The sequence below is a fragment of the Pempheris klunzingeri genome, chromosome 20 (genome assembly GCF_042242105.1).
Source record: "Pempheris klunzingeri isolate RE-2024b chromosome 20, fPemKlu1.hap1, whole genome shotgun sequence".
NCBI lineage: Eukaryota > Metazoa > Chordata > Actinopteri > Acropomatiformes > Pempheridae > Pempheris > Pempheris klunzingeri.
The window spans coordinates 21188364-21216214 of record NC_092031.1 but is presented as its reverse complement, the minus strand read 5'-3'; the positions used below and the strand labels follow the sequence as shown (position 1 = coordinate 21216214).

General features: G+C 41.4%; 1 protein-coding gene across 1 annotated transcript; it reads right to left on the bottom strand.

Annotated features, from left to right (window-relative positions):
- Nucleotides 1-69: 69 nt before the first annotated feature.
- LOC139219760 (caveolae-associated protein 1-like) lies at nucleotides 70-27851 on the bottom strand. The gene is made up of 2 exons (XM_070851709.1): nucleotides 27003-27851; nucleotides 70-4445 (listed from the first exon to the last, which is right to left on the bottom strand). The coding sequence occupies exons 1-2, from the start codon at nucleotides 27531-27533 to the stop codon at nucleotides 3567-3569; spliced, it is 1410 nt and encodes a 469-aa protein (XP_070707810.1). The 5' UTR covers nucleotides 27534-27851; the 3' UTR covers nucleotides 70-3566.

Below are 27851 nucleotides of genomic sequence, written 5' to 3'. Positions count from 1 at the left end.
GTAATCAACAGTTGTTTTTGTGTCCAGTCCTTCACTTGTTTAGCGAACATTCATGAAAAATACAGAAACTGTGAACCAAATGGCTTTTATTAATTAAATCATTAGTGGTTAAGAAATGAAATGTTATACAGGTATCAATTACCAACACAACAAAAGTGAGGAAATGGTTAAGTATGACCTGCATTTTGTCTTCCATTGACATAAGCTTCAGCTCAGCTGCATGTTGTTACTGCTCTGACAGACATGGTATCACGAATCCCCTTGAATGACTGTGCATTAAACCACTCTAATAATTCTCCACAATTGTGCAAAAGCTAAAATATTTCATCACTGCTTAAATGTTAGCGTGCCTGTAAGAGTGCCAGTGTCATTGGTTTTATTGTGAAATCTGTGCAAACATCACAATTATTGGGCCGAGAAGCTGTTCTAAATGCAGAATAAGTGCAGGCAGCACAAGGCAAGAGGCTATATGGTAAATCTAATCAAAATGCATGATAATCCGCATTAGCAGTGATTCACATTACATACAAAAACATAACACAAGCACAAATCTGAGCTAGAAACTAAACCTTGACAGCACAAAATACAATGGCAATGTGGTCAACTTTGGCAACAGCTATATAAATGAAATATATGTATTCTTTTCCTTTAGATTCACACATGTATCTAATGTCTGTCTCTACGTTAGCCCATGGCTAACCTCCCCATGGTGTATACCCCTTCAATATGCCAGGCTTGATTCCAGCCTGCCCCTACCCCGACCAGGACTAGTGTGGAAAATGCAGGTGGATGATAATGTGTATGAATATGCAATAAAAATGCAGTCAAGGCAGAACATTCAAGAATGAAAAAAAGTTCTTGAATTCGTTCTTGCAAGTGCTTATGAAATATGTCCAGCAGGGGTGAATATATAAATCACATTACGCATCCTGTTACAAACAAGTGTTTGTAACAAGAGACAAACCCTATGTGGCGACATCTGGATGAAATGTTAATTTGAAAGAGAGCAGTGGTGATGTAGTAAAATGCATCTTAAATCTAGGCCAGAGGAGATTATAGTGAGATGATTGGACACCAGGGGTCAGTATCAGACTGCTGTAATAACAAACTCTTGAAACAGTCTCTTGAATAGACACGACCAAGAGCACACAGTGATGATAAGAGTCTAAACTGGCTTTACCAGAGGTTTGTGAAACTTGCTAGAAAGTATTGGTCCTTATCTCAGTTTCTGTATGAAACACATCTTTACATAGCACATTCCACATTTTCAGAGGAAATTCATAAAAAATAATCAAAGTGAGTAGCATTGGTGAGGAAAATGTTGTTGACCGAGGAATGAGCTGTCTCTACCTCATGTTCTGCAGACCTTACTTTTCATGAGTTGTTCTTTAGGAACACTGGCGGTTAAATATTACCTAAGAGTATTGCATGAAGACAGCTAGTAGGTTACATCTGTCTGTAATGAAAATGAAATTTCTTTTGGCCTGTGATGCTGAAATATCTTATAGAGAGAGTAAGCAGAGTAAGATAGCACTTCAGTATTCAAATAGCCAAACGACAAGGGTAGGGTGGAAGATATGGTTTTGCATATGTGATATGTCATATATTTCTAAAACAAAAGGAATTCCAGATAAGAATGGATTTGTACTCAATGTATTAATGAATAATTTGGGAATCCATTGCCCAACAGTCCATAAGATTGTGTTCCTTCTATTGAACAAATACAAGTGAAATTCAGTGGACAGGAGATAAGTTATTTCCATATTCTCATCACACAAGCTGTGAGTGGTTAATGTTTTGATTTAAAAAAAATAAAACAAGAGAGGAATGCTGACAAATGACATTTTTTACAGTGGGAATTTCTCCTAATAATCTCTTGATCAAATCAGATTGTTATCACTAAGTTATTTTTTGTTTCTTCTTCTGTCAATTTTCATGCTAATCTACACAATCAAAGCACAACTCTAAGCATCCAATGAAGTGCCTTTGCAAATTTGTCAAGATTTTAATTAAATGCTAAAACAATTCTGCTTTTTAAAGAGCCAAACCTATAGTTTAATAAAGTAAAAATCAAGTTGTCAAATGATAATTGTGTTTTTCAAACCATTGGCCATCATTCCGATTGATAATAATAACATTGTCTTGATGAAGTTAACTGCTGGGATCTGGGAATGCTGTAACCCAAGGTCAGGTCAACCTGGTCATGGGCCCCGTGGACATTGGGGCCCTGGTGACAAAGACTTTGCCAACTACTGATCCTCAGTTCCTCCCACTCTTTGTGCAAGCGAGAATACGACTTGACTTTGCTCTCTGGCAAGTCTTTGGCCACATAAGGGCACCACAACAAGCTGTAAACACAAAGCTGAGATTTTGTCACCATTTAAAGTTGACATGGCAAGCATGTTAGAGTTCCCTGACATGAACAACGCAATGTAACAACGTAAGGATTCATCTGGAGTCATGTTTTTGTCCACCTGGTAAATGGTAAATGGTAAATGGTCTGTATTTGTATAGCACCTTTCTAGTCATGTCGACCACTCAAAGCGCTTTTACTTCACATCTTCATTCACCCAACATTCATACAGGAGGAATCTAAGTTGGACTGTTCTTTCACGCACATTCACACTCTGAAGCTGCTTCAGGAACAAGTTGGGGTTCAGTGTCTTGCCCAATCACACTTCGACACGCTGACTCATAGCGGCCCACTCTACCACTGAGCCACAGCCGCTAAATGGATGATGAAGATCTCTTTTTGTGCTAATTTGATCTCCACCTCTGCCTGAGGGAGGTGTCTGGTGGTAGCTCCAACTGTGTTTGTCTGCTGTTTGCTGCTAAGCAGGTAGTGCACAGTGTGTCTGTTAGTGCATTTTCACTGAAAACAGCTGCCTGCTGGACATGCGTTTGATGAGAGCAAGTTGTGGGCCAATGAGCTGAAAGATGCAAAAACTCTGCATAGATCTAAGGAAAGCTGCAGAGACAGGTGATAGTTCTCTCTAGGTTCTTCACTACAAGCGACAGCTTTCACAAAACATGTTAGTGCAGTTTTATATTACGGGAGTCTTGAATTACATTTATACACACAGCTTTGCCTGGTTGGTAATATAGACATGGGCGACCTTGGAGTCAGGAGACACAAGAAGTCAGACAATCAGGTTAGCCTTTCATATATGGAAGAGACAAAGAATATTACCAACAAACATAACCAACCTCCTGGTAAGAATACTTCATACAGGTTTCCTGTGTAATGAAGAGTTATTAAAGACATTTTTGATGTATTCATTCAGTTTAACCTTAATAACCTGGATCAATTGTTGGGTTGTTAACAACCTGTCTGACTGACCTGTCAAACTTATAACAGATTCCCAGATTTCAGCAAATACTTTAGTGAGTACAAATTTATCATAATTGATAGGAATAATAGCCAAAATGATAAAGAATAAGACTGAAGTTGAAATTAACTGTAATCATTCTTTAGCAATCATCCCATTTATTCAGTTTTTACAAAAGACCTTCAAGGTTGGTGCAAATGATTTTCTTAGGATCTTGGCAAATTCTTTATTCTTGATCTAGTCGCTGTCTCTATCTCTGTCTTCGTTCTCCTGCAGGGCATCTCGGCTGTCCTCCTCTTCATCATCCTCTGCCTCTTCCTCATCCCCTCCTCCATTCATCATCTCCATCTCAACTTCCACTGCACCCTCTTCAACCTCCCCATCCATCCCACTGAAAGGCTCATCATCTTGGGTCACCTCCACCATCTCTGTGCCTTGAACCACCTCAACAGTGCCCTCACGAATTTTCTTAACGTGGAAGGTGAAGGGGGGAACCTTATACACGGCAGTCTTGGACCGGGCATAAACTACATGGTCTGGTGTGAAGGATTTCTTCATCTTGTCGCGGGATGTCTGTAACTTCTGCTTGCGCTCAGGGTTGACAGTCATGCGTGTTCCAAGCTTTCCCATCTTCTTCTCAATGTTGTGGCGTGTCTTCTCCAGAGTCTCCCTGGTCTTCTGCTTGGTCTTCTCTAAATTCTCTTTTGTTTGCTGCTTGGTCTTTTCCAGGTTCTCTCTTGTCTTCTGCTTTGTCTTCTCCAGGTTATCCTTGGTTTTTTGTCTGGTCCTCTCCAGGTTCTCTTTGGTCTTTGCTTTGGTCTTATCCATCTTCTCTTTTGAGAAGACCGTCTTCAAGGTTTGTACACGCTGCAGGCTGCTGCGCTTGATGCGCTCAGCACGAGTTTCCTCAATGGTGTCTTCAATCTCCACCACCTCCTCATCTGACGAAAGGTCTACATGGGGTTTGTCTGCCTTCTCTCCTTCTTCTCCATCCTCTCCAAGCTCTTCTGCAGCTTCTTTGAGCTCTAGCAGGCTGCCTCTTTTGCTTCCTGACACAGACTCAGAAACCTTCATGGACTTAGAGACGCTGAGTTTTGAGGGAACCTTCACTTCATCCTGTGGAGAAGAGAACATAGAACATGTCAATGCCAATGTGCAATGTCAAAGTGAGATAGGATGAGGTTTCAGGTAAAAGTTAAGTTCTGTTAGAAAGACAAGAACCTGTTTAAGTTTAAGTTTTACACATGAAATTATGGTCCAGGATGGCCAATAAAAATGTAAGCAGAGAAAATTTCAACAAAAAATAGTGTCAAATGCTGAAATAACTGTGAAGCCACAGAGAAATCTTTCTCGTGAACGAAGCTATAGCAACTCCAACAGCTAACTCGTACTATGATATACAGTTGGGCAAAAAAGTATTTAGTCAGCCACCAATTGTGCAAGTTCTCCCACTTAAAAAGATGAGAGAGGCCTGTAATTTTCATCATAGGTACACTTCAACTATGAGAGACAGAATGGGGGAACAGAATCCAGGAAATCACATTGTAGGATTTTTAATGAATTAATTGGTAAATTCCTTGGTAAAATAAGTATTTGGTCACCTACAAACAAGCAAGATTTCTGGCTCTCACAGACCTGGAACTTCTTCTTTAAGAGGCTCCTCTACCTGTATTAATGACACCTGTTTGAACTCGTTATCAGTATAAAAGACACCTGTCCACAACCTCAAACAGTCACACTACAAACTCCACTATGGCCAAGACCAAAGAGCTGTCAAAGGACACCAGAAACAAAAGTGTAGACCTGCACCAGACTGGGAAGACTGAATCTGCAATAGGTAAGCAGCTTGGTGTGAAGAAATCAACTGTGGGAGCAATTATTAGAAAATGGAAGATATACAAGACCACTGACAATCTCCCTCCATCTGGGGCTGCACGCAAGATCTCCCCCCTGTGGGGTCAAAATGATCACAAGAACGGTGAGCAAAAATCCCAGAACCACACGGGGGGACCTAGTGAATGACCTGCAGAGAGCTGGGACCAAAGTAACAAAGGCTACCATCAGTAACACACTACGCCATCAGGGACTCAAATCCTGCAGTGCCAGACGTGTCCCCCTGCTTAAGTCAGTACATGTCCAGGCCTGTCTGAAGTTTGCTAGAGAGCATTTGGATGATCCAGAAGAGGATTGGGAGAATGTCATATGGTCAGATGAAACCAAAATAGAACTTTTTTGGTAAAAACTCAACTTGTCGTGTTTGGAGGAGAAAGAATGCTGAGTTGCATCCAAAGAACACCATACCTACTGTGAAGCATGGGGGTGGAAACATCATGCTTTGGGGCTGTTTTTCTGTAAAGGGACCAGGACGACTGATCCGTGTAAAGGAAAGAATGAATGGGGCCATGTATCGTGAGATTTTGAGTGAAAACCTCCTTCCATCAGCAAGGGCATTGAAGATGAAACGTGGCTGGGTCTTTCAGCATGACAATGATCCCAAACACACCGCCCGGGCAATGAAGGAGTGGCTTCGTAAGAAGCATTTCAAGGTCCTGGAGTGGCCTAGCCAGTCTCCAGATCTCAACCCCATAGAAAATCTTTGGAGGGAGTTGAAAGTCCGTGTTGCCCAGCGACAGCCCCAAAACATCACTACTCTAGAGGAGATCTGCATGGAGGAATGGGCCAAAATACCAGCAACAGTGTGTGAAAACCTTGTGAAGACTTACAGAAAACGTTTGACCTCTGTCATTGCCAACAAAGGGTATATAACAAAGTATTGAGATGAGCTTTTGTTATTGGCCAAATACTTATTTTCCACCATAATTTGCAAATAAATTCTTTAAAAATCAGACAATGTGATTTTCTGGATTTTTTTTTTTCTCATTTTGTCTCTCATAGTATACCTATGATGAAAATTACAGGCCTCTCTCATCTTTTTAAGTGGGAGAACTTGCACAATTGGTGGCTGACTAAATACTTTTTTGCCCCACTGTATGTTAAGTTGAATAACATGTAAGATTCACATATTTGATGACTTTAAAAGTTTGGTTGATTTGTTGTTAATGTATCAAGAGACCTCCTAGAAAGATGCCTATTCTAGACTACAATACAGATACTTGCACTTGTATTACTTGTGTTTGCTAGCACTGTTATATTGTTAGGGTCAAAATACTTAGATATAAAAAATGCTAAATAACTCTCATTGTGTCTTGTCTGCTGTTTAGTGCTGGTGGGTGGTGTACAGAGGGTTTTCCAGAGACGTTGAGTGGTTCTCATTATTCATGTCAAATGTAGTCATTTCATCCATATGAAAAGACTGATTATTGCTTCGGTTAAAATAAGCTTTGGGTAAGAATTAGGGTTTGGTTAGCTGAAGGTTAGGAAAAGGTATGAGCATTGGGATAGAGGTATTATTAAAAGGAAAGGAATGTTTTCACTAATGAAATTTTTCTTTCTATGTGCACAGGTACACACAGGCTAACTGAGGTGAGCCACTGGGTTTGCAACACAATAGAAGCATTAGAGACCCGCCTAAACAGAGATATTGGCTAATGGCATTTGGCAGAGGCCAAGACCAAGCGGAATCTGTAAAAAGACTCCAGGTTTAACTCGTGTATATCATACCAGAGGGAGACGTGACAGAGAAAAACATGTCAGAGAAATGTAAGCCTGGAAATGGTGGTGGTGGGTAGATATTCGTAGTACACATACACACATACAAACACAAACAGACTGGATGCTGAGGGGAGGAGAGAGCTCCAGAATGTTCACATTAGGATCAGGTTGAGTTGAAGTTTTGTGGTCTAATTGTGTTTTTTTTCTCTACAGGCTGACACGTGCTCTGAGTCTCCCTCATCTTGTATTCAAGGAGAAAAACTCTCACCTCTTACCACTCTCTAGTACTATGATATATGTTAAGTTGAATAACATATTATTATTATTACTTTTGGGTTTGAAATTTATTCTTATTCTTTTGGAGCTGTGCGTAACAAAAAGCAATTTCCCCCTGGGGATTATTAAAGTGATTCTGATTCTGATTAGTAGCTTGCTGCCTAGATACACCTATGAAAAACTTAACTTCAGTGTTGACTTAAAATAACGGTGGATGGACAGATATGTCATGTGGACATGCCCTAAACCTGTATTCTTTCAAACAACTAGTAGGGGGTGGTTCTGTACACCATAAAACCAAGATGGTGATGCCCAGAAAGCCAAACTCAAGGCCTCAAAGTGGCAGTCCGCAAACCAATGGATGGCGTAACAATGGCTATGTCCACTAACTTATATATGTATACAGTCTATTCTTGTACTCAATATTTAATTGGCAGAGTAGAAATTTTGTAAAATGTTCCTGTTCCCATCAAGATCCAAGATAGTAATTTGCTCACAGGATAATTTTAATGGCCCCATGACCTTGCCTCTAGCACCCTCCTCTGGAAAAAGAAGCCCCACTGTATGCAAAGCTCTGAAAATGATTAGGGTGTAATGAACCATGGGTCCTTCAGAGCCTGCTAGTTTGGTTTTGGATGTTTATTTTTCTAACATAATGTCTTGCTCACATTTCAGCAAACATTTTTTTTTGCATTGTCTGTATAGAGCACCACACAGAAAACTCTAGTAAGTGTGACTCCACCTGACCCTGGCCCACCCTGATGAAGCATTCCTGCACTCTTCCAGATGAAAGAGCCTTTCTTTCCCTTTCTCTCATATGCCTCCTTCTCCTTGTAAATACAATGCTCCAGCTTGTTAATGAAGGGTTGGAAGGTGGGGTGAGGGGAGGGGGGGTCTTCCTCTTTCCATCACAGCAAATCCTCATCTAGCTGGGCTCCTGAATGTCTGCATGTGGGCCAAAAGTTGTTGCGCATATTGTATGTGTCTTTTCCTCTCCACACTGGCGTTAAGATCAAAACAGGAACACAGCAGAGCCAGAACAAAAGACCTTTGGTAGGGGGGGGTTATTTCTTTGCTGTCATATGAGAACAAGTAATAGCATATGTGGGATGGTGCCTCAGAGGTCTGGAAAGCCATCTGGATGATAGCATCAAAGTGCTGGCTGGAAAGTGGAGGTATGAGAGCTAATGGTGGGTGGGTAGGTGGGGCTCCTATCTATTGTGTTCTGTTGCAGTGTGATGGTGCTTTTATGAAGGTATTGTCCTGCAGTATCTTGGGTAAACTCAACCTTGGATGCGGAATCTTGGCTTTCCTGAACAGCTGTGTTGACAGGCAGGGTGCTGGAAAACATCTCTCTCACTCAAGTTCATTACAGCCTGTTTCAATCTCAAGGACAATGCAACGGGTGTTGTAAACTGCTTAAGCGATGTGTGTTCCAAGTCTCTGACATGGCTTCACGGTTTCTCACAAGTGCTTTTATTAAAGGTGGCAATTAGTGTTGAATGATGGAATACAGCATTTCGCTGTGAGCATATATCAGTTCTTTCCAAGGGGAAATGAATTCTTCAACATTTTGGAAAATTAGCTTATTTGCTTACTTAGTGAGGGTGACTAGAGAGGAATGGCCTAACTTAGCACAAGCCTAGTTCTGTCCAAAGAATACCACCCACACCACCTACGTGTCCAAACACATTTTCAGTTAATCAAATTACAAAAAACAACGAACAAGCAGTGAACCTAGGCCTTAGGGTCTGGGGACATGGATCACTTACTGCTTAGCTCTGTAGGTAATCCAGCTTTGTCTTCCGTGGATCTTACTGGTAATGAGAGGTCTCTAAGGAACACATGTTAGGACGATGGGCATGTGGTTGGACTGTTGCCTTATCACTGAGCAGCCTGGGCATACAGTGTATACAATGTGTGCCTGAGGAAACCCAGTCTGTTAGAGATGAGAGTCGGTCACAAGCTAATGTGTTTGCACAAGAGGGATTCAAGAGAAGCCAGAGTACATGAGGGAATTTTGTGCTGCGTGTGTGTATGTCTGTGTGTCTGTGTTTGTGTCCAAAGTGCATGGAAAGAGAGTGTGGGGAAGTTCAGCTATTCACCTTGGTGTGTTGACTTCCTGACCCTCCTAATTTAATGGGACATTGTTCTTCCATGAGGCTGCTGTGCCTCATGACAGGAAGGTATGCTCAGAGCCATGGAAAATAGATGAATGAGGTATGTAATGGTTCTGTGAGTAATAGCGCATTTAGGTGTGTGTGTGTGTGTGTGTGTGTGTGCGCGTGTGTGTGTGTGTGTTTATGTGGCAGTGACACAACATCTTTGCAAAACATACACAAGGAGATAATTTCCATATCTGGTTTGCACTTAAATTACAAAATAAGGCATGCTAGTTGCAAAACACACTGAACAGTGTGTGTGTGTGTGTGTATGCGTGCATGTGTGTGCGCACGTCTGTGTGTAAGAAACAGCGTGAGTAATTGTGTCCTAGAGCAATGGGAGTATTGTCTTGTGATTTGTTTTATCACAATATGGGACTCTTTGCTCTTTATCTCTATTTATGCCTTCAGGAAATTTGAGTAGAGGTTGATCATCTAAATATTTCAATTGTGAGCACATTATAGAGTAAAGTTATATCCAAACTAGTAAAAAACTCTTGAGTTTTATTATAGTTGTGATCAAATTCAGTGTATGGCACTTAAATGGAACATGAGATAGCAGTTGTCTCTGAAATCATTCATTCACTACTCCCTATTCACTATCTACGGAGTTCAGTGTAGAGGTGTTTGTGTGCTGCTTCTCTTGGACACTATCTAGGGTCTAATAATTCTCACTATACATTTAGAAAGCACTATAATTATACTCACTATATAGTGCGTGACACAGCCATGGTCTCCTCAGTAGCCATGGTTACTAGCCTGTGCATGTGTGACAGCCTCCTCCTTTGCGAGGAAAGGCTTTGGATGCAGAACTTCAGAATGCTGGAGAGGGAAGGAGGACGGACCTGAAAGTTGTACCCTTTTCAAATTGTCTTCTCAGTGCTACCGACTGCAGCTTTGACCATGCAGATAAATGTGGAAACAAAAGCAAAAGCAGAGCAACAGTGTGCATTGTGACCTTTGTCCTATTGTTCCACTCTGCTGCTGTGCAGGTCTAAAGACCACAGTTGTTTCTCATATATTGACAGATAACAGTAAAGTAAAACAAAGCCTTTGTGTTGCTGTTTGCCACAGGGATTTTTTTTTTCACATTATCATCAAGGGATGTTAAAGTCAGATATACGAGAGTATTTGCATGTTTAAGGTCAAGTACTAATAAGAAATAATAATATAATAATTTACAAAGCAAGTCATGCTGGATTGGATTCAATTCATTTCTATACCAAATGAAACTTGCTCCATTTGTATAATCCATTAAGTCACATTATTCTTGGGGGGCCTGTCAAAAATGAACGTAGACTTTACATTCACTAATGGAACACTCAAGTGTACCGTGTTATTTCATCATTTCATTTCACAAACAGAAATGAATGTAAAGTAATAGCAGCCTGGAACAGAAGTGAAAATATTTCAGAATAATTGAACATGGAAGCATGCATTCAAACACAGTCAATAACATAATGGAGTGCACATGAGGAAGTAAACATGCTTGAAGAGCTACCGCATTGGCATGGTCCTGTGAAATGATTATTCAAATAGAGTCTGTATTTTGTCTTATTTTATAGAGCAAATGCAATTTTTGTCTTTATCATTATCTAAACCTTATTGCACATGATCACTTCCATATCACTCTTAATCTGTTATCCTGTTTGTGTTTCCTGAAAGTCTCATTTTATATGTGACCTGTTACAGGTCTTACACAGGAGCATGGACACACACCAGATCTTGTTGGTCTACCTGTACAGCTTTCTCTGATCATAAACTTGTTTTATTTGAGATATCGCTCCCCTGTCATATTGCTAAACCGTATGCTCCAGTTGTTGCCGTATACTTAACCTGTCCACTGCTCTTCAGTACTGAGGAGCTAACCTCATTAATTTATTCCACTTTCAAAAAAATCCTGGGTACAGCCACCCCATTTAAAATCATGCATTCCAGACTAAAATTTGAGATGTGGTTGCATGAAACCTTAGGCCTTTCTCAATACCAAGTATGCCAAGTTCAGACTTCGTAGTTCGGACTCGGCAAGTTTGACTTGGGAGCCACGCTGCATTTGGAATGGCAGCAGACTTGATGACATCTCAGCTCTTAATACGTGTCTACTTCGGTTATCGTCATTAGAATATAAATTTACAATTAAACGAAATACAATATTAAACACAACTCTGCCTCTTTTGTTTCCATTTTAAAAACCATCATAACATTAAAAGAAATGTTAAAAATATTCAAGTAGGGTCTATGTTGACAAATGCACCATAGATTTGAAGTTTAAAAACTATATACTCGCATAAAAGTCTTAAAATTACATCCCATAACATAACAATTGTAGTGTTTCCAAAATTTAAACTTTAGATATCCTTTGTCCGCCATTTCCGCTGGTTGGTACGAAAAGCATTCTGGGATACGTGACTATCAGAAGTCCACACAAGTCACCACCTGATGCATCCTTGATAAAATGGGTGTCTGGGTTTTTGGACTGCACATGGCTTGATGTGGACTTTTGATTGGAACAGTACTTGGGCTGCGAATGATGACGTTTCACATGAACACAAGAACACGAGTACGGACAAGAACTCAGATTGAGAAAGGCCCAAGTCTTGTGGGTTCTATTTATCACTTTCACTGCTCTGATGTTTTTGACCAGTTTCAGCCTATGGACTTTTGTCTGCTTAAGGAAATTATTGGTTGTATGAATCCTTCAACTTCTTTCACAGATTTTGTCAAGAGCTAAAGAGGAGTCTAAAGCAAGCCAAGATCCAATGAGTTAAACCGGTTTTCCTTGCCCCTCCCTGTCCTTCTCATGTTTCATTGCAGTACCCAAAGTAGGGCGCCTGGCCGAGCTAAACTACCACAGACCACTGGCCTTCACATCACACATCATGAAGACACTGGAGCGGCTGCTTCTGCGCCTCCTGAGACCACCACGTGAAAACGTACTCAACCCCCATGGTTCGGGTACCATGAAAATATGGGAGTGGAAGATGCTCTCCTCTACATGTTCCACCAGGCTGGCTCTCACTTGGATGAGCCAGGTGGTTATGTGACACACTTAGAGACAAGCTAAAAAGGTGGAGGTGGATCCCTCCTTCACTTCCTGGATCATGGATTACCTGACAGGATGACTACAGTTCGTCAGGCTGGGGAAATATGTCTCTGGGATGGTGGTGAGCAGCACAGGGGCTAACCCTGAGTCCTGCCATGTTCAGAAATATTCTGTCGACACGGCAATTGTGGCGTGTGGTCAGACAGGGTAATACAGTGAGAGAGCCTTTAGTGACTGGAGTGAGAAGAATCTGGCATCTGAAAACCTCCAAGACCAAGGAGATGGTCAAGGACTTCACCCAGTCAGCATTCGAGGAAAGGGTTTGATCGGCGCAATCCTACAGTATCATTACAAAGGCACTTTCGACATTGTCCAGGGGTCAACACCTGGAGACAGAGAGAAAGAGAGAAAGAAAGAGAGGGTGGGGTGGGTGGGTCATGAGCCACTGCCTTCAACTGAGGTGTTGTACAGTCTAATGGCTCTGGGGACAAAGGATCCTCTGTACTGCTGGTCTCCAGTCAATCGCAGGGCCACACATAGAGACAGACACACCGTCACACCCACACCTACGGGCAATTTAGAGTCTTTGGACTGTGGGAGGAAGTTGTAGTACCAAGAGAGAACCCACGCAAGCACGGGGAGAACATGCAGACTGTAGACCAGCCCCCAGCAGATTCGAACCTGAAGCCTTCTTGCTGAGAAGCAAGAGTGCTAACCATCTCCTTCAATCTTAAAACCTGGACAAATAAAATAAAAATCATCTACATGGGACAGTACTTGGCACAGAGAAAATGTAGACTAAAGGAAGCGTAATAAACACTTAAAGTCTGCCAACATTAGCCACCACCAATGACTGGTCATACCAGATAGCAGCAACCCCCTGGTTGTATTGAACCATGTTTTGTTGCCTATTAAAACAACTTTTCATTTCAAGGGGAAAGGTTGTAAAACTTCCTTCTCTTAAATGTTACATAATGAGTCCTTCATAAATAACGCCAATATTAGTCCCATCTGTGCCCACTCTGCCAGACTGAGTCCTTTGGATGATTGGTGTGTAGGCACCCATTGCTCTAACAGGTCAAGGGTGTGTGTATTTTTGCGTACATTTCTCATGTGAGTGCCATGGGAAAGAGTGTGAAGGTCACACACAGCGTAAAACTCTGGGGAGCGAACTCCCTACTCTCCTCCTGTTTTCCACTTGTCCCCTTTAATCACAGACATGGGACCAGAGAGAGAGAGAGAGACTGCTATATAAAGTGATGGCATGCCACATGCCCCTGAGAGGCAGAGAGAGGGATGAGTCACCAAGCCTGTTGTTGAAATGGAGCACAGAAGAAACCCTCTTTTTCTTTTTTCCTTTTTCTTTCTTTTTGGTCTTTCCTTTTTCTTTTTGTCCTCCTTATGCTCACTCTATCCTCTGTGGTTTCCTTAAATTCGATGGTATGAGAATAAACTCTGTTTCCCTGATCACTGAGTAATCAGACGAATCACGTCACAGCTCCATGGCAACCAAACAAATATTCCTGTGCCAGTTGTATGAAGCTGACTTGCAAGGAAATGAGTAAAATGATCTTATATAGTCCATGGAATACTATCCCATTTTTGCATCACATTTTTCTCCATGTAAATGAATGCGGGGAAGTGGTGGGTTTCATTTTTTTGTCATTTGTCACCATTATCCAACCTATTGTTTCTGATGTTTTTTTAGACCCCTAGCATCAAGCGGCAACTTCACATTTTACAATCATAGGCAATAAAAAGCCTTTACTCAAAAGTTAACAGAGGGTTAACAGAGGATACAGGGGATTCGGCTTACAGCCCACTGGCAGCAATTCGAAATGGGATGATGCCAACTAACGGCGTAGATCCCAAAACAGTAACTGAACACACCCACAACACGGTGTACTTTTTTTTTTAAAGATACAGACATCGAATATCTAGTACAGCTGAATTAGTAATAAAACTACATATAGATGATCTATGATTTAGTTCAATGATGTAAACAATATAATAGTGTCACAGCAATAAGTAATGCATCTAATAACGTAATACAAAGCGGATCTGTTCGTCTGCATAGAAACCATCTTTCCAACACCACTTCTGCTCTGAACAAAGAGACAGAAAAACTTGTTTGTTTTTTAGAAATTTGGAAATAATTCAGACTGTCGACCTTAACAGTAGTCCGCTGTATTAATGAGCTATCAAGGACATTGCCATGTTTTTATGCTGAGAGGTGTTTAACAGGAAGTATCGACATTGAAGAAAAGCAGAGCGTCTTCGCCTCCGCTTCTGCAGCCTTTGTGCTCCCGGAGCCTCCAGAAGACGTGATGCAGACACGAAAAGATAATCCCATTGAATTACATTAGTTTGAAATGAGTGTTCAGGGAGATGGAAAAAATTTCAAAATCTACGCCGTTAGTTGGCATCGTTCCATTTCGAATCATAGATGGAAATTCTGTCACTATTTCACAAACTTCTATGAATCTGGGTTGCAACTTCACCCCACTGGATTGTTGCTCTGATTTACCACACAATGACATTTTTACAAGATGGTTGAAAAACACTTCACTGAGCTGTGTGTGTAAACTAACTCTGTGTGCGTTAAGTGTAAATTGTTCAAAGACACAGTGATGATGATGCCAGTGAGGTCAGAGGGGCAGTTTGTGTGTTACAGTGGTGTTCAGAGGATGAGACGCTGGATGAGGACAAGCATTACGCTCACTGTTGAAAATAAGTTAGGCTGGTAAGGTGCTGCAGCAAATTGTAAACAGAGGCTCTGACTGTGTTTCTGTTTCATTTAACGGTCACTCCTTTAACGTAGCCAGCGCATTAATTAATGGCGCTTTTCCATTACACAGTTTTAGCACTACTCGCCTCTACTCGACTCGACTCGGTTTCAGTCGTTTTCCATTAAATTGAGTACCACCTCAACGTGGTTGGGGTCGTCGTAGCAAGGCGGCCCAAAACTCCAGTGACGTCATTTGTATGCGACACAAACGCAACACAACTAAGAACATGGAGGCGATGGTGTACCTGCTGCTCGGCCTGTGGCTTTTCGTCAGACTCAAGGTACTATGCACGCAAGGTAGTACGCACGCTCATCCAGTGATGTCACTCCCTGGCCAATCAGTGGCCTGCAGTCTGTTGATGTCACATTTTCCGCTCGACTCGGCTCACTTGGAACCCTGGCTGAGTAGGTACTAAAAAATCACCTAATGGAAAACCCTAAAGGTCGAGTGGAGTAGAGCCGAGTAGGTGCTAGTGGAAAAGTGCCATTAGTGGGTGAATATTATCACTTTTGTCAAAGACACCCAGCAGTCAATCAGAATCAAGTATTCACCCAGATCACAGTAAAATAATAGCTAAACATTTTGGGGAAAAACACTTTACCTTAGCTTAGCATAAAGACTGGACGCAGGGGAAACAGCTAGCCTGGCTATGTGTGAAGCTCAAACACCTTCTAATATCTCTGTTTGTGTGTTTGTTTAGTTTCATACTGGAACTGCAGCTTACCAACCAAACCTACCAACAGCTTTCAAGGTGTTGGTAGGTTTAGTCAGGTTAGCTGCATCAACCTGTTTCCAGTTATTAGACTATGCCAGCCTAACCAGGCCCTGACTCCAGCACTGTACCGAAAACAGACATGATTTTGATATCACTCTCAGAAAGAAAGAAAGCAAATGAGTGCATGTTGAGCTGTTCCTCTAAACCACTTTTACAACATCCACTATGCTTCATATTTTCTTCACTTCCACATTCTCTCCTGGCCAGATGTATCTCCATGTGTTTTGTGTTTGTGGCCAACGTATGATGACAATATTCCGTCCAGGACTTAAAGGCTGCACAGCACTCTTCCTGTATTCAGGACGAGGAGCCTCACACCGGGCTGGTTTGCATAAACCTCACATAGGAGCTTTGTAAGGATACATACGTGAAGTACTGGAAGTGTTTCCAAGGCTGCAGACATGTGTGTGAGGCAGCTCCGTGCTGTTTTCTCACTGTTTTCAGTTCTCACTGCAAGACACAGCTTGCCATTGTTGACTAGAGCTTGTTTTTACGACATACTTTCTTTTGCGGGTATTCTGATCGTGTACTTTCATGTTGGGGGGGCACAGAAAAGCTCACACACAATCCTTTGTAGTGAGAAAACAGAACCCCGCCATTACTAAAGATAAAAATCTTCTGTGAATGATTACATCAATATGGATGTTTTTGTGCAAATACATAAGATGAGCTTACCATTCAGAACTTTTACATTTGACTTGCACACTTTGAGGCTCCATCCACTACCTTCAGCTGAGTTCTATTAAAAAGCATCTAATTATGATTGGCCGAGCAGCTGAAGCTCGGCAGCCCAGTCTCCCTCCTCTCTGGCCATCTCTGGGTCTATGTAGAGTTCCCCACACTTGAGTAACAGGGACTTGGACAGCCAGGGATGACAGTGATCGTTCCCATGGACACCCTGTTACTCTTTCCAATAACAATGGAGGAAGTTGGTGTTTATGGAGAGAGCCATGGAGCTGCACAAGAAGTGGCCTCCTCCTCTGTACCTCCTCCTCTAACATTCCTGTTAGCTTAAAGTGTCCTCCACTTTAAGCTAACAGGAATGTGTGGCTACTGATGGTCATGTGTCATGTCATGTCTTCTATTGTACCATACTCACCGATTTGGCTTCATGCCTGTTGTGATCCTAAATTCCAGAGTTTGTTGCCTGTTCTCGTGATAAATATAAAAATAGTGGATATTTAAGATTATCATCTCCGTGTGAACTGATAATTCTGCAGAAATCTGTATTAATAATTTGCACGTGTGTATGGGTATTGAAACAAATATGTAAGTAAGTAAAAAATGTGCTACTGTAATATATTTTGTAACTACTTAAGAGAGGGGGGCCATTTTTCACTTGAGCACCTGTCTTCTAAAACATCTGTTAGGAGTGACATGCCGATGCTATGACATGCACACTATGTAATGTAAAACACTTTGAGCGATCGAGAAGAGTAGAAGGGCACTAAAAAAGGTACAGAGCATGTACCTTACATTTATTTAGATTGATATCAGTCTCATGTCTCGTTGATAAGAACAGACCATTGTCAGGTACTGGAAATATTTCTAGGCAAACAACAGCCTGTGCCAGTGCTGTGACTTCGCCCCGCTTCCTGTAGTAATGCTGTCTCACCAGGTCTGACAACATCCTGCCCATACAAAGGCTAAATCTTTGCTCACTGATCGGATCTGGAAATGTTCACTACAGCCAAGCATGCTGCACAGGAGCACTGTGTGTTGTGTTCATTTTGTCAGCAACTTTTATATTTTGTCTTGGCACTGACATCAAAAGCCCATTTTAATTTTAGTCACATTTTGTCAAGCTCATCCTTTTTATTAACTTCGCGAAGGAGGTTATGTGTCCAGTGCTACTTGTTTGCTGTTTGTTATGTAATGCAATGTACTTAGTACAGAGGTATGTGCTCTTCCAAAAACCTTCTAGTTTTTAGTCTTTTTGTGCCCAAACCTCGGTAAGTTTGACTTGTCTTGTATTTGGGACGTGTAGGACTCATTGCCAAAATCTCCTGTCACAAGCTAGATTCTAAAGCCTGAAAACAGAGCCAAGGAAGTCTAATGCAAAGTTATTGCAAAGATGATTTGGGCACGCATGAAAAGCAACACGACTACACCCAGTGACAAGACATAGATTTGATTTATGTGTTTGAAACTGTTCAGGGAATTTTGTGCAATTTTTCAAGTGAGTTTTTCATTATAGCTGGTAACCCTAACCCTGAATAATTGATCACAGCTATTGCTTAATGAACTAAATAGTTTTATCTTCTAAACATCTCATCTTCACTGATAAATACAAACTATCTGACTAATCATGTGACCTGCCTGCCCTTGTATCTCACAATGAATTGGTATTTGTTGTTCATGTAACACTAGCAGGTGAATGTCTTCTGTGATAGGGTGACAAGCAAGGATCATCGTGTTTGTTTGATTCAAAACTGGCAACCGGTGAATCACATATGTAACATTTTTTTAACACTATGTCTGTAATGTAACTTCTCTTCAGTAAGTGAAGTGATTTTTTTGATCCGTACCTTTTCTTAAACCTAACCCAGTAATTTTGGTGCCTAAACCTAACCAAACTCCTTGCTTGTGGGTGGTCCCCATCCATCCTATTGATTGTTATTTCAAATATATCTGTAATCATACATTTCTCTTGCTAAATAGTCCAAAACAGAGACATTATGTGTATAAATTCTATCTCAAATGAGTAAAAAATGGTTTCATGAAATATTTATTTACTGGAAATATTGTCAGTACTGTGTGTCTTTGTCTAAAATCTGCTGTTCTGTTGTTTCACTTGATTCTCTCTCTCAAGATTCCTACAGTTTTTGTAGGAGTTGTAACTCAAAGTTTGGTTTTCCAGCAATCACAGTATCAGTGTGTCATGGCAGGATAACAAGCTTCTGCAGTTGCTCTCAAAATGATTCAACCCCCACTGCAAATTAGGTGTATTGGAAAATGTACAATCTCTCAGCTGTTAGTTAATGAAAATAATAATTTGAAAGCTACATATTAAAGTGCAATCCACTGTTTCACAATCAAAGTACAATGAATGAAATGACTCAAAACAGTCAGAAAACATGCCATAAACTAAAGTTTGAAGAAGGGATCCTAAGAATCAAGTCATCATAGAACTGGATAACATGGTGACTTATCACAAACATTCCTCTGTTTAGGGCCAATAATGTAACTAGCCATCAGAGGATTCAAAGCTGGAATCATATGACAGTGTGGATCATATGAGGAAACAAATGTTTTCAGTAACCACAGCTTTTGACTATGAGTCATCAACGTCTGACTCGTGGAAAAGCCTCTTCTCAGAAATAAAAAAATATTTGGGGTAAGAGTGAACAATAATTTGTCTAATGATGTCAAGTGAGCAGCATTAAAGACTTGTCATGCATTTCTCCTCAGCTGAAAAAAGAGCTAGTGAATGTGTGAAGGTATTGGACAGAAACCTTAAAGTGTCTGCAGCCTAAAGTCTACAACCCATAAAGCAACATTTAAACTAGTGACATCATTTTCCATTCTCAGCTTGAAAAAACCTCTGTTTGCATGTTTGAAGTAAAAGCAACCAAACTAAACTAAAGTGGCCAGACCTCTGTAGCCCCTCCAGGCTCCGGGAGCCTCAGATACTAAGACAAGAAATAAAACTAGCGATGAAAAATAATTTTGTTACCTAAAAAAACAAAAAAACTAAATAAAAACGACAATGAACGCGCAACATGAACTAAATAAGTTAGAACTGCAGGTAAAATCAGCTTTTTTTTCTCCCTCCATTTACATTTTAAAGAGACAAATGTTGATATCCGATTGTCAGTAGTTACTCACAAAGCCATGTCACAAATAGAATAAACCTTTTTGTTAAACCAATAACAAATGTCACTCATCAGACATTAACAAGGAAGCTGAAGCCGGGTCTTGAATGTCAGCACCACTTGTCGAGGCCCGGCCTGGGATTTCGTGTAAACCAAACAGGAACACAATCTCCTAAAGACCCTTTCCTTCTCACAATCAAAGAAGTATGTGATAGTTGCTATTTTTAGATCGCACTCCTCTTCTCTTTCTCAGTCTCCATAAGCCCCCCTGTTTACCTCCCTCTCTGTCTCCTTTATCCTCTCTCCCTCCTACTCTCAGTCTTCCGTGTTCTTACCATGTTGCAGGCCAACTGTGCCACCAAAGCTAAAAACAACTACCAAAAAGCCCCACTCCCATCTGAGACAACGTTACACACAATCGGGCCTGTAAACGGATTCACGAGCATTTCTGCCTCACATGTCCAAATATGGACTTTTGGAGAAGAATAGGCTCGCTCTTGATTAATACATGCAGACCATTACTGGGCGTGTGGTCACTCCCAGACTGTTGATGAAATGTGTACTGTAAAATAGCTAGTTTGCAAATCGTTGAGATGAAAGTGAAAACTGTGAAATAATCTGGCAGTTTGACAAGGTGCTAGTGGTTGAAATGTCAGGAGTGTGGAGGCAACTGGTGGTTTTGGTGCTATTGGTGGAAAGTACAGCACAGGAGAGAAGGCTGAGCAAAACCTGTTCTGACAGATTGTTTGTCAGAAGTCCTTTTTTTCATTTACAGTTTTATTTTAGGCATGTTGCTGATAGGTCATTGGCTGCATAGTGGTAGTGGTGTAGTGACTACAGGCCTGGCTGGTTAGCAAGCTAACTGGTCATTCTTCCCATTTGTGAGAGCAGAACTCCGTATGTTACTGTTTGATTAGGTGCCATGGGGTCCTCAACACAAAACTGAAATGATGAAATGTTTGCCCAGGACAAAACTAGTCTTTCAATTCAATCTTTCCACAGGCTGTGTCGCTCCACTTATATGACGGTGGTTTGTGGAAATGTTAGATTTGAACATTTTATCATTTCAGCCAGACAGTGGATCTAAGAGCATGACATATATATTTTAAGACAGAAGTCACTGCTGGATATTTGGTAAAAAGTAAACTTCTGCAGGGATTGTTATGCTACAGAATCACAGGGTAATGTACAAGCTAGCTACACAGTTGTTAAAGAGATATATTTGTATCTACGACTGTCTTACAACAAGCAGCATCTCCGTTATGGAGTAGGCAAGTTAGATTCAGTCTCATTTCGGAATGAGCTTTGTCTGCTTTGCCTTTATCACCTCGCTATATTATTTTTTTTGGTGCTGTGTCCCCATTTTGTAGCTTCCTCTTGGATGCATGCTTACAATGTAGCACCTGGTCACTATTGACTTGGGGCAACACACCCACTGCTCAAAAGGTGACTCCCAGCAACATTCTGAACACAGCAAAACTTACAAAAAGCAGGAGGAGGACAGGGTCTCTGCAGATACAGGCGTTTCCACAGACTCTTTGTGGGTCATGAGTGATGATTGAGATTATTTTTTTTGGAAAGTTCATCCCAGAGCTATGCACCCTGACAAAGTTTACAAATTCTACAGGTTGATTGGCTGACTGCAGTGATTTAGTGGAAATAGTTCATGTTGCTCTGAAAATGTTAGCGATCGCAAGACAAGTGGACACTAGAATAATATTCTCTATCAACAAGACAAGCAACAAAAAATCCTCAGGCTCATTACTTTTTTACCAGAATTCATTAAAAGAGCACAAACACTTATCGTGAACATGCTGTGAATATGTTTTATTGCATATCTCTTTTGAATTATATTTGATCCCAGGCAGATCTAATAAAGAAAGAAAAAGAAAGAAAAGAAAAATAATCAAGGAGAGATAGGGGTAGGTGTGTAGGGCGGGTTGGGGTGAGGAGGACACGATGTGAAGTGAATTATTGTGGTGGGTGGAGGCGCAGGGGAGGAGGAGGAGGAGGAGGAGGAACAGTGCTGTGACTGGTTCCACATGGAGAGGAGGAGGTTAGCATGCAGAGCTGGGGATGCCTGGGCTATGAATCAGCTGTCTAAATATGGTCCCTGCTCTTCATTACAACACACCCATCCACTCCCTGTACAAAGTGGATGGAGAGCTCCTCTTCTTACAGTGTATCTGACATTCTTCCTCTCCCATGGATATTATTATAGTCCCAGTCACTCACTACACAGTATGTACTGTGCATTTCTCAGCCTACTGTCTCCAGTATAAGTGGTTGCAGTGTGTGCAGACACATTCAGGGACATTCACAGTCATTGTCCCTAAATGCCCCTGGTGGCTGGGGCATTAAAGTCTGTGTATGTACCATGTCAGACCATGTCTAAAGTGAGTGTTTATACCTGTTCCAGATAGGAGCATTCGAATGCCTGCCATCACAGAGAAGATGCAATGAACTGTACAAATGGGTATGACGGAGGATATATTCAGTCAGCCATCGATAGAGTTGCACTTGTTGGAACAGTAGAAATTCAAACTCCGCCTACTTTCACTCCTCTACACACCTAGCCAATCAGATTGTCTGCTTCTGAAACTAAAACTGTTAGAATGGCTTCTAGATTTATGAAACACTGCAACACCTCCATCCATTCATCCATCGTCTGTACCGCTTATCCTTAAGGGTTGCTGACGCCAATCCCAGCTAACATTTGGGCGAGAAGCAGGGTACACCCTGGACTGGTCACCACTGCAAAACCTATTCCTAGCAAAACAAGAGAGGGCAGGCAGTAGCACCTTACTATTTTTTCTACTCTCTGCTGAGAAGAGCTGAAATCCAAAGAAAAAAAACTAATTTCAGATGAAGATAAACAGTCAGAACCATTAGCGAGAACTCTGTTTGGATCTGTTCGAGTGAGGTCAAAAAACTGGCTTGCGATCATACCCTATCCCCATAGTTGCTGCCAAAGAGAAGGAAACAGAGCTTTTTCGAGATTGCCACTTTAAATATGAACGACTAATTCATTTATTTGCAGTCGCAGTTGTGACCACCTGATTAATCGCTCTCCTTTAAGCGCTGGTTACAACTCCTCGGAGAGATATCAGGCTCCTAAGCTGCAAAATGCTCCAGGTTCTTGAAAACCAATTTCTTGCTAACTTTATTAGTCAAGGAACTGAGCACGGACATAAGGGAGTAAATCTCAGGCTGACTAGACATTCAGTCCCAGAGAGGGACAGCTGTTCATGTTGACAAAGAGAAAGTTGCGTCCAACTGATATACAGACTGAGCTGCCACTGATAAGCTTCCACTTCTACATCATAAAGTAGCATGAGCTAGGCCAGCATATCAGTGGCATTATGGAGTATTGTTTACATTGCTGACATTGAGTAAAGGTGGTTTGGCTTATGTTTGGCTGATATTAGTCTTGAATGGTTGTGATGACTGGTATCAAAGTATAATGTAATCTGACTTATGTCGTTCTTGTAATGGTAAAATTCAACTGAAAGGAGAAACATATCCATGCATTCTCACAGTGAATAAATCTTCTTAGAGCCTAAAGTAGGCCCTCTTTAACAGTAAACACCACTTAGTAGCGGTGTGCTTTTATTTTCAAGCAGAGAACAAGGGCAGGGCTTTTCCTCCTCAGGGAACAAACAGCCCAAGCAGCTGTTACAGTAACAACGCAATCAGGGGTGTCCCAATCTAAACTCTCTATTTCCCACCTCACACAGACTGACAAGTGAAAAGCATTTGGGAAAAACATCTGGAGTCACACTAGGTCACAGACCAACAGTGGATAAGATCACTACCCAGGAACCCGAACATGAAAATGTATTCATATTAGAATGTCCAGCAGTGTACATGAGGACGTCCTTGTTGTGGGAATGAAAATATATCCAGTAATTATTCTTGTGCATTCTTGAATAATGCCAGCTGAATTAGAATCATGTAAACTCTTAGATTTGTTGTTGTTGTGAGAAGTGATAAAGAGTAAGAATTCTGTTGGGGTAAAGAAGAAAGTACAGCAATTTGTTTTATGCATTTTGTTCTGCATGCTAAATGTAATACAATGCTAGCAGTGCCCCTGAAGTGACCTTGATTATATTGAGGAACAAGGCTTGGATCGCTACAGAAAAGCTTTGGAAAGACACACTTTGCAAGGGTGAATGTATAAAAATGTGCTCAGATTGCTAAATTATTGAAATGTCATGCATGAGAGCTGCTGATTTACATACTAAGATGTCACTTTGGGCATGATGAATATGTATGAGTTATAAACCTTTGCATTGTAATATTTTATATAATACCAGTGTTGATCAAAACACACTGTGTTACAACTCAATGTGATCCTTGTCAGGCTAGTTTTGTTTATTAGCATACTGCTAGTGGAACAGAGAGAAAACATGACATAAAGGACGGCGTATATTCAGTCTGAATGTACTGGACAGCACAACGACATGCTGATTAAGCATCAACCAATGTTTTGCTCAAGGGCATTTCAGCAGAGCATATAGCTTTTCCATTTTATCCTCGTTTAACACCTCCATACATACGTCCATACATACGTCTCCATACATACTGTCACGCAAGCAATTTAAGACCCGCCAGGTCTTCAAAAACGTTTTGGAAACTACAATCCGGTGTGCAAACACTCTTCTTGTTCCTATTTATGCTTCTACTGCACCAACAGCAGTTTGGGTTTGACCCCACCCAACCAACTGGCCTCCTTGTTGCTCATTATACTAACGTCACCTGACTTCAGCTTTGGGTGAGAACAGCCTTATGAACCTACTTGTACGTTTAGTAGGCCATTACTAGCCTATGTATTTAGGACAGCCGTGTGATAATAACACCCACTGCCCTGATATCAGTCAAACTGGGTGAATTGATACACTAATTTATCTGTGATGAAATAATATTGCCATGGTTTGGCTCTAATAGTTGTTTTCGTATTTCCATGATGTTCCTTTTACAAAAACAGACTACGTTACAAAAACTACTACCGCTAGTCCAGAGGTCTTGGTACTTTCACAGCACTGTAACAAAGGCCATGTATTGACGTGACGACATGCTGCCCAAGTAGCCACATGAACAATGTTATAGTTCAATGTAACTGTAAGACCGCTGGAAGAAGAATAATCTGCCCTTGAAGGGGAACAGAGGAGCACAGAAAATTGAAAACAGAACAACGTATTGTGGTTTGCTTTTTTAATGAAGACAAATCTGATATTATGTCATAGTTGGCAACCATAAACAAAACCAGTGTTTTGAGTTAGTAAGGGAGCGACAGATCGGCATTTCTGGGAGAGTTCCTCTTGCCACAGGGCCCAAAATCCCACCCGTTTAGTTTTTTACTGTATTATATTTCGAGTAGATTGTACTGGAAACTTGCAACCCTCAACACTTTATTAGATACCAATTAAAATGTTTGTTTATGACCCTTCAGATTGAGAAACAGTGCAGTCATCGAAAAATGCGTGCTGATATGCCAAGACAAGGAAGCCAAATATATTGTGAAAGCACATTAGGATAGCATTAATGCTCAACCATGCACAGTCAGTCCGTCTGGGTTGCCTAAAATGGAGTTCTCATTTGACTTCTACCCAGCTGTTGGACAGAGACTGAGAGAAACAGAGAGAGTAAGATTGGTTCAAGGGTGGAAACTCTGAATGTTCTTACACCACTGTGCAAAAAGCTGCAAGCTATTACACATCACACTGCAGCCTTACAGGCTATAAAAAGAAACAGGGCTCCACTCAACTCCTACCAAAGAAAAAAAAAACTTGCTTTCAGTCTTTTCAGATGAAACATCTGCACTTCAGAGCCCTCCTCTCTCCCTCTGTGCTGTCCTTTCTACTACCACCGCCACTCCTCCGCCTTACGCAGGACCTTGAGCATGTTTGTGGTATTTTCTGTCTTTGTTTAAGTAAAGGGGAAAGTGTGCAATGACTTTCCAAATGAATTCCGTATGACTTAGGAAACCAGGGAGGCTTGGCTCTCATATGCGAAGGCTTCAGTCTCTTAGATATTGTGCTACGGAAAGAAAATATCTGGAAGCCACCTGTAGAGGATCCTGAGTACTGACCAATGTACTGTAGATTTGGGGTGGGGCAGGGGTGGTGTAGAAAAACATCTGGGAGGTTAACAATCACAGACATCCACTCATGATCAGTGCTTCTGTGTGCTGTCAAAGAGCTGTTGTCTATGAATTGTGCCTATAGGCTAAGGTAGAATTACCAAGACTGTTAAACAACACAGACCATAAAGCCACAAAGCAAACAGCATTGCTGGGAGCAGGACGGTATTTGTATTTGGGTACTATTATTGTATGATTATAGGTTATTTATAGATAACTTGACTTGACAAACTGGGAAATGACTGGAAGCCGATAAATAAATGAATGTATCAGGTAATTGTTTCCATTGCTTAGGTATGGGTGTGTTCCAATGGTCATATTGGGTAGTGTATTTGATTTTTCAGCACAAAAACTTTGTTTTATATTGTACATACTGGTTACCGTAATGTGTCATTGCTGCATTTCTGATCAGTCATCACTATATTCACTCATATTTGACATGCTGTAAGGTCGTTAATTGCTCATTGTGTACATACATTTGCCAACCTGTCAGGTTACACTATACTAAAGACACTTAAGTTAAGGGTTATGGTGTACTTAGGGGTATATTAGGGCGAGTGTTAGAGTGATAAAGTGTATTAGCATCAAACCTGCAGTAATATATTGAATATTCTTGATTACCATGGTTGATTATGTATGATAAAGTAGTTAGTAAAGAAGCAAGAGGTGAAGAGTACCTTGCTCTTTCTTAAATATGATCTGTCTTGTCATATATATGTCCTGGGAAGAGCGTTTTCAAGGATGATCACTTGATCACTTGTCGGAAACACTGAGCTAACCTTTAACCACTCCCTGAAATCCTTTGTCCCTCAGTAAGGGACATCTTACCGAGTAACTTCTCTGGCGGCCCAACACTCTCAAGCCCCAACCCCTGATGTCTTTAAGGTGATGTGGCAGTGAGATGACTTTTTCAAACATTTGTTTGATTCCCCAGTGGGCCACACCCATCTCTTATCAGACAAGGTGTAACATATTTTACATACACAACCATACAACTTAGACAGACATACGACAAACACACACTGATGCATGTATGTACACACACATATGCTTTCCCACCTGGTAGATCATGACTTTGAAGTTGCGCCTCTTGAGCAGCTCAGCCTCGTTGTTCTCCAGCTTCTTGATCTGGCTTCCTTGCTTCTCCAGGGTGGCGCGCACCGTCTTGACATTGACGCTCACTTTGGTCACCTTCTCCATCATCTTGCTGACGCTGTTGGAGGTGGTGCTGTGGCTCTTGGCTAGTTTAGTCAGCTCGCCCTGGATGCCGGTCACCGAGCGCTCCATCTCCTGCTGCCTGGCCTCAAGCCCACTCTGGGTCTGCTGGATCTGGTCCACCGCCCCAATGATCTTGTCAAGCAAAGACAGCACCATGACCCCGTTCATCTGTGGGTCCAGCTTCCCTCCCTCATCCTTGTCTTCGGCACCGTCCCCCTCTGTGCCCATGGTAGACAGCTCTTTCTTGTCTGCTTTGAGTGCATCGTTTTCATCATCTGACGGTGGGAGGTTTACCTCGTCGTCTGAGATCTCAGTGAGAGTTTGAGGCTCTAGGTAGGCACTTGAGGATTCCAGTGCTTGCATGGATGCCATCTCAGTGGATTTTGGACGTTGTGTGTAGTCAGCTAATCAACCTTTCTTCACCAACGGTTCTTCTGGAATCTTTTTTCAACTGTATGCTTTCTCACCTGCTTCTTCCTTTCTTCTCTTTTCAGGAGCTCTGGTCGTTTTTCCTCCTACTTCTAAACTCACTTATCTCTCTGCAGCATACATGCACAGTCTCTCTCTCTCTGTCTGTCTGTCCTGTCTACTTCAACTCCCTGGAATCAGGCCAGTATTCAGGGGAAGCCAAGCAATGCTGGATGTTACCACATGAGCGTTAGGATGTGAATGCCACACCAGGCAGAGAAA

Coding starts and splice junctions, on each gene's coding strand:
- LOC139219760 (XM_070851709.1), bottom strand. CDS start 27,533: ATGGCATCCATGCAAGCACTGGAATCCTCAAGTGCCTACCTAGAGCCT. Junction 4,446..27,002: donor TCAAAGTCATGATCTACCAG/GTGGGAAAGCAT, acceptor TCTTCTCCACAG/GATGAAGTGAAGGTTCCCTC.